Source organism: Gossypium hirsutum, chromosome A07 (genome assembly GCF_007990345.1).
Source record: "Gossypium hirsutum isolate 1008001.06 chromosome A07, Gossypium_hirsutum_v2.1, whole genome shotgun sequence".
Classification (NCBI taxonomy): Eukaryota; Viridiplantae; Streptophyta; class Magnoliopsida; order Malvales; family Malvaceae; genus Gossypium; species Gossypium hirsutum.
This window is the reverse complement of record NC_053430.1, coordinates 98657494-98665608: the sequence shown is the minus strand read 5'-3', so window position 1 is coordinate 98665608 and position 8115 is coordinate 98657494. Positions and strand designations below refer to the sequence as shown.

The window sequence follows — 8115 nt, the reverse complement described above, 5'->3', positions numbered from 1 at the left end:
AAAATTAATTTTATATTATTTTTAGGTTAAAATATTCAATGAATTTTTTTCCTCTTTAAAAATTTAAAATTTAGTCCATACACTTTTATTTTTAGGAATTTAGTTTATCTATTTTGCATATTTTAAAATTCAGATTCAATTATTAACACTATTAATTTTTTTGTTAAAATTGTTGATGTTACAATTTAAAATAAAAATAAAAATTCGTTTAGTAGCCATATAACTAAAAAAGAAAAATTGATGTTGTAATGAAATTGAATTGAAGAAAAAAAATATTAACAATTGAACATGAATATTAAAATCTTTAAAGTACAGGGATTAAATTCCTAGAAATAAAAATATAAAAACTAAATTTCAAATCTTCAATTAGTAGAGGGACTTATGGCATATTTTAAACTTATTTTTAATTTTTTAAAATAAACTAATTTGGAAATAAATGTGAAATCCGGGAAATGAACACCGCCCGGATTTCTTTGGCATCCACCCCTTACCGTGTTCTGCTTCAAACTTGTACCAAAGTGATAGATTGATAGATAGATGTAAATGCAGTGAAGCCCAATCAGTCGACGATTTTTTTTCTCTATGGATAACCGCAACGTCGTTGTTTGCGACAACGGCACCGGCGTAATTTTCATTTTACTCTCTCTCTCTCTCACATAAATTACTGATTGCCCACTTTAAGCTAAATTTTAGCCCTTACACAGCTCCTTTTCTATTTGTTTATTTCATTTCTTTTTGTTTACTTAACTAGATCTATTTAATATTCGATTGCAGTACGTAAAATGTGGGTTCGCCGGAGAAAACTTTCCCACATCGGTGTTTCCGTGCGTGGTCGGTAGACCTATGTTAAGATACGAGGAATCTCTCGTGGAACAGGAGTTGAAGGTCCTAAAACCATTCTCTTATAATTTTGCTTTTTTCTTTTCCTTGTTTCGAAGTTTTTCATTTCTAAGATCTTGATCATTTTAATTTACTGTTTTTCTTATCTTCATTTTCATAATTTGAGCTTTGGTTAGGATATTGTTGTTGGAGAAGCATGTGCTGATTTGAGACATCAATTGGATATATCATATCCAGTTAACAATGGAATTGTGCAGAATTGGGATGATATGTATCATATTTGGGATCATGCCTTTTACAATGAACTAAAGGTCTTCTTTCCTTAATTTTTGTTGTTTAACTCTCATTCATGTTTTTCTTTAAATTTATTTTATTGGTCTTAATTATGTTTTATGTTGTTCCTAAGCAGATTAATCCAAGTGAATGCAAGATATTACTTACTGACCCACCTCTTAATCCATCAAAAAACCGTGAAAAAATGGTTTGAAGACTGATTTTTTTTGTTTACTGATAGATTGAAATTTTCAAGAACTTTTACTTTAGGATCTGATGAGTTGGGTTCGATTTGAGATTGCAGGTTGAGACCATGTTTGAAAAATACAACTTTGCTGGTGTCTTCATTCAGATCCAGGCTGTTTTAACTTTGTATGCTCAAGGTGCCTACTGAAATTATTGAAGGTCTAGTTTTTGTTATATATATTTGTCTGTGTGTGCGTGCCCGCTTGTATAATATTCACAACTTGCCATGGGGTTCAGCTACTGCCTTTGAAAACAATGGAAGCTATTATAGCCTGTTACCGAGAATATTGTAATCTTGTACTGTGAAATGCAAGAATCTTTGTTCAAAACCATTAATGTTTATTTTTTGTACTGTCTGCTTTATCTTTTTTTTGCATATGATTTAGCATTACTGTGAATTGTTACAGGGCTGCTAACTGGATTAGTTATCGACTCTGGTGATGGTGTCACTCATGTGGTAAACTGTTCTACAACCCTTTACCATTATTTTTAGGAGAAGTTGCAGTATATAGTAGGGTGTGCTACTGTAGGAGCACTGCAGGTGAAGTCTTGAGAATAATTACTTTGGCTTTTTTGTCTCAGGTTCCTGTTGTTGATGGCTTTTCATTTCCTCATCTCACTAAACGGATGAATGTAGCGGGTCGGCACATAACATCCTATCTTGTTGATTTACTCTCTCGTAGGGGGTGAGGACCAATTTTTGTGACAAAAAACTTGTCAGATCATAAGACTTCCAATTCTATTGATCATCAAATGATCTTTTGGGTGTCTTTCTGTAGGTATGCGATGAATAGAACTGCTGATTTTGAGACTGTCAGGGAAATCAAAGAGAAACTCTGCTATATAAGGTGAACAAGCATCTTCTTTTGTTTTCCAATTTTATGTAATTATTTATGTAATCCAAAGTCACATTACTTGTATTTACTTGCAGTTATGATTACAAAAGGGAATATCAACTGGGACTTGAGACCACCATCCTTGTTAAGAATTATACTGTAAGTATTTTTGGTAAATTTTTCATTTCCCTTGTCCGCCAAAAATACTTGATTTGTAACTCATATGCAGGAAACTTCATCGGGAACCTAAACATTTTTTTCTCATTTGTTTGACATGTTATCCACTGGTTATCTTTTATGATTTTACTCAAAAATGTTGCATCTAGAATACTGAAAATTTTTGTTTGAAATAGCTGCCAGATGGAAGAGTTATTAAAGTAGGCACTGAAAGGTTCCAGGCTCCTGAGGCTCTTTTCACTCCGGTAAGACTGTAGTTCTCTCTGTTGTTATTGACTTTGTGTACTAATATTTTCCTGTGCTACCTATTTTCTGGGATTATCTGGATGGATTTGATTGTTACAATGTGAATTGGTATTTGCAATCTTAATGTAGTTTTTAAATTGGTGTGCCAGATCTGTTGGCTGTTCAGTTATTCTCTGTAGTTTTAGATTGATTAGACTGGGGTTTGAGTTCTTACGAATTGTTGTGGTAGAACTGATATCATTTAGTCTTAATATTTGTCAAAGTAAGAAAAAGTTTTCCTTCTGTAGGAACTTATTGATGTTGAAGGTGACGGAATGGCTGACATGGTTTTCCGCTGCATTCAGGAGATGGACATCGACAACCGCATGATGGTACTAAATTATTTCTAGGAATGTAGTTTCTACTATCTAGAATTACTCTAACAAAGTGCTGACACTGTATGTTGTAAATCTGTTACTATCTATGAATTTTAATTAAGTTTCTTATTATCCTTCTTTTAAGTCATTATGCAGCATTTCTTCATGCCTCTATTTCCCTTCAGTTTTATATTAGTTATCATTTTCCTCAAGGACTTTTCTCTTTTATTATCTTTGTATAACGTGCTTGCCTAATGGAGGATACAACTTCCCAAAGCACTATTCCCATGCATTGAAAACCTCTAATCCACTTTTCACTTGAAAGAAAAGTTATTCTCTAACACTCTTTCTATTCCCATTTAAAATGGAATCTCCTGCATTTTTGTTAGCATGTACCCACAAAGTCTCAAATTTAGAGGTCAGGACTACAGACTCCAAACGGATCATCGTTAATAATAAACAGTTAATAAATCCATGCCGTTGGGTAAATCCTTGAATTATTGATACCCACCCTTCCAAGAAAAGGAAAATCGGAACCTTTGGCTATGATAAATGTATATGTGCTTAGTGTTGGGATTTTATTTGTGTAAATCTAACTTGTCATTGGCTTTATATTTTACAGCTCTACCAGCATATAGTTTTAAGTGGAGGGAGCACCATGTACCCTGGATTACCTAGTCGGTAATATGCTTTGCTTTTATAACGAAACATATTCTAAGATACTTCTGAAATTGCATGCGATGAATTCCACTATCTTCTTTAAGCCTGGTTCCATCATTCTCCTATCTACATTCTCTAGTATGATTTTGTGACGATTTTCTATTGATTCAGGCTGGAGAGGGAAATCCTAGATCGATATCTTGATGTGGTTCTAAAGGGAAATAAGGATGGGTTGAAGGTAACCTTTGTTGCTGATAAAACCTAAAACAGAAACTGCTCCATCTTCTGTTTCTAAAATACCTCTTTTTGAATTTTATTTAATTTCATTGATTGAGCAAGTCAAATAATCATTTGAGCTGGATACAGTAGAACCAAGTAAATGGCTAAAACAAAATATGATGCTTGTCTTTAAATTGTTTTTTCCTGCTTCTAAATAGAAACTGCGACTGAGGATTGAGGATCCACCACGAAGAAAGCATATGGTGTATCTTGGTGGAGCTGTACTTGCCGGGATTATGAAGGTGCACTTCTTGCTCGACATGCACATGCAAATTCATTCTCATGTGCAGAGCCAAAAGCACAAAAAAGAAAGAAAAAACAATGTTTCATGGTTTGAGCATGAAGTAGTGTAATATCTGATGACAATTCGGAATTCATGGAAATAATATTTCAATGTTGCAGGATGCACCTGAGTTTTGGATTAGCAGGGAAGATTATTTGGAAGAGGGAGTTGCCTGTCTAAGCAAGTGTGGCCCGGCTTGACTTCTAACATCAGTTTGCAATTCTTGTTGGATGTTCAGTGTGTTCACCCTGTGATTGCATGCATTTATTAGCCAAGAAAACACACACAAGGCTGTCCAGGGCAAGCTGTCTCATGTCGGTTGACTTGGTTATATCGTATCCTACCATGTATTAGCCTCTCGGACCAAGCAGCCTGTTGAGTGATTCCCTCTTATGTTATTACTATCAGAAAGAGAAAAAAAAAAAAGCTTCCTTGTAGGAGCTACATATATACATTTACCAGACCACAAATTTTGGTTTTGATGTGTACTCTTATAGAAGTTACGCTCATGATGTTTTATTTTCTAGAGGTATGAGCCATTGAACTGTACTCTATTGTGCCCACTTATTTGAAAATAAATCAACTTGTCAATATATACCCATAACATACTGTGACAGAAAATTCCTATACATTAAGGACCAATATTTTCATGTGATTTTGAGGGTGATAATGATTCATTTCAATGATATGATCCCCCTTCCCCTTTCTCTTTTTTCATTTAAAATGATATGTATATATTTGCTTTGGAGCAGCTGTGCACCAAATTTTCCCTAGGATTAAAGTGTTGTTGCCGTGTGTCATTGGCCTTTTTTCTTTAAAGTTTAGGATTTCTCGTCGATCTAATGATTTTCTTTTTCTCTAAGCAGGATTTGAAAAGTTTTTATTTTAAGTCCCCTGCTGTATGGTGCTTTTTTATCACACTACCTATATCAATTAAAAGCTTTTATTCTCCTCTTCTATAGTTCAACTTTTTTTTTTTATGAAACAATTTTGAATGTCACAAATCTGTGAACTTTCTTTTCCGATTTCTTACACTAATGATCAAATTGATTTAGATTTAAGATATCTTCTATTTGTTAATGGGTATTAATCTACTGTATCGATCGTTACTTGGAGCTCGTTAGTTGAGCTTTTTAAAAAAAAAAATAACAATCCAGTGATTTAAATAAAAACTTTTGTATAGTTTAGGAACTTAAAATGAAAACTTTTGAATAGTTAAGTAATCAAAATAAAAATTTAGTAATAGTTTAGTGATCTTGAGTGTAATTTATCCTACTTTTTTTAGGTGTAAGATTCTCAATAATCACATTGAATAGTAACACTGTTTTTTTTTTTTTTTACAAAATTCAAACTCAAGACTTCACTGCAATAATGGTTTTATTTCTTTTAGCTTAATCCCCAACAAAAATGATAAAAATGACTAATCCATTAAAAAATTGCCTATCCAACAAAATTCACCATTGTTTCAGTTAAGCTATAACTAATCCATCATGAAGATGTATATTTGAAGCAACCTTTTATTTTGTAAACAATTTCATTGGCTAATATTAGAAATGATTATTATATTAATCACCTTTTTTGCAGAATGTTTCACCTTACATTATTTTTTTCCCTTTCTCTTTATTTGATAAAAAACTAATTGTACTAAAACAAGTATGACAGCTCATCAGCATCATCCAATATCTGCAGAAATATGGTGATAGTAAGAAATAATGGCTACTTGGTTGAAGTGATGTCATTCTTATTTCAAAAGTAGGTAAAAGGCAAGAAATATATTGCCATTCATCGAGGGTGAATTAGCAGGCAACCTAATACCAGTAAAACCAGTTTCATAAAAAACCAAGTTGGGATGCCAAAATAGTAAGAGACAAAGCACCATAGTGGGAAGCAAACCAAAACCCAGTCAGCCACCAGTGGCCTACCCCAACCCATATGGACCAAATTCAAGATCTTCGGTTCAAGAAACTCAAATTTTGAAAATATCAATCCTCCTTTATTTTCAGCATTAGCTAACTCCAATGAAACATAGCCACTTGGCCCCCTCTCATATAATTTTCATTTCCTTAAACAAAGTTAAACCAAAATTGTGACTCAGGGTCTTAAGCTTCCGTTATATATCTACCAAGCCTGATCCCATCATTACAAATTTGTGATTCACATCTACCAAGTTTTGGCTACTGCAATTCCCCGCACTGAGACCTCACCATCTTTTTCACATGGTTTGTTTCCTCAGAATCAATCAACTCTACATTTAAACGCATTAGATATGGACCAAATGTTCTAGTTAGTTTTGTTTCTTAGCCTATATTATTTATACCTATATATCATCTCATTTGTGATTATGGATCAGGGTGCAATTGAATGTTCAGCTATAATGGAGAAGTCCAATGGGGAAGTGTCTCAGCTTAGTGTGACTCAAGGAGACCCACCCCGGGTTTGTACTGCTAAAGAGACAGAAAAGGGCTTTTACTTTCTTTCTAATATTGACCAAAACATTGCAGTGGTTGTTCGCACCATATGTTGCTTTAAGTCAAACGAGAATGAAAATGAAAATGCCGATGAGATGATCAAGGATGCAATAAGTAAAGTACTTGTTCATTATTACCCTCTTGCCTGGAGGCTGACGATCAGCTCCGAGGTAACCTACTTGTGGACTGCACGGGGGAAGGGGCTGTGTTTTTCAAAGCTGAAGCGAACAGTTAGATGGAGGAGATTGGAGACATAACAAAGCCTGATCCTCAAGAATCTTGGGAAGTTGGTTTATGACATTCCTGGTGCAAAAAACATACTAGAGATGCCACCTCTAGTGGAACTTCACCATTGAATAATTTTCAATATGTGAAATTCACTTCTTTGCATGATAAGCACCAGCATTTATTTATCAACTCGAATATCTGAATGTTAAACTTTGTTTCCAGGTGACCAAGTTCCAATGCGGAGGATTTGTCCTGGGCCTGTGCATGAACCATTGCATGTTTGATGGCATTGGTGCAATGAAATTTGTTAACTCATGGGGAGAAGTAGCCCGAGGTTTGCCACTAACTGCCCACCATTTTCAGACAGAGCCATTCTGAAAGCTCGAAGCTCACCTAAAATAGAGCACCTGCATCAGGAACTTACTGAGATAGACGACAAGTCTAGTACTGTTGATCTCTACAAAGATGAAATGTTGTATAGATCTTTCTGTTTGGATCCTGAGAAGCTTGAAAAACTAAAGAAAAACGCTATGGAAGATGGGGTTCTTGAGAAATGTACTAATTTTGAAGCTCTTTCAGCATTCGTGTGGAGGGCTCTGACCAAGGCACTTAACATGCAATGATCTGCCATAGATTACTTTTGAGGTTACAAGAGCTAAGCCTTCTTTATCATCCACTCTTCTCATCACGACATGGTCTAGGCTATCTTTCCACACTACAATTTTGGATGGGAAGAGTGTAACACCCCTAAAATGGGACCGTGTCATTTCGAGTTGAACACATGTTAAATTTTTTTTAAAAAATAAAACAAAATTATTAATATTACCGGAAAAGATAGTTGAATATTATAAAAAATAAAAAAATGGATTTAAAGAAATTAATTTGGAGTATTAACTAGATCGTAAAAGAGTGAAAAGTATTGAAGTAAAAGTGTGAAAATTAAAAAGAAGAAATGACTTGATTAGATAAATGGGAAATAGAGGAAGGATTAGAATGGCAATAATATGAAAAGAGTAGAATGAATAGTGGAGGATATTGAAATTGAATGTATACCATAGGATGATGTTAGATTTTTTTTAGTTAAATATTTTAAAATATTAAAATTGAATAGGTATTTGAAAAAGAAAAGAAAAGAAAAGAAATATGTAGAAACATCACTTTCATCATACCACATTCACGTCACATTCCTCCTCTTCTTTGGCAAGTTTCATTTTCCCTTTTTT

The 8115-nt window shown here is 34.0% G+C and overlaps 1 protein-coding gene across 1 annotated transcript; it reads left to right on the top strand.

Annotated features, from left to right (window-relative positions):
* The first annotated feature begins 429 nt into the window (after positions 1-429).
* On the top strand, positions 430-4800 carry LOC107934920 (actin-related protein 2). Its single transcript, XM_016867444.2, has 15 exons — positions 430-624; positions 775-885; positions 1017-1151; positions 1250-1321; positions 1418-1496; positions 1767-1816; positions 1942-2045; positions 2139-2207; positions 2291-2354; positions 2549-2617; positions 2906-2989; positions 3597-3655; positions 3806-3872; positions 4072-4155; positions 4316-4800. Exons 1-15 carry the CDS (start codon positions 583-585, stop codon positions 4394-4396), a joined length of 1170 nt encoding a protein of 389 aa, XP_016722933.1. The 5' UTR covers positions 430-582; the 3' UTR covers positions 4397-4800.
* The last annotated feature ends 3315 nt before the right edge of the window (positions 4801-8115 follow it).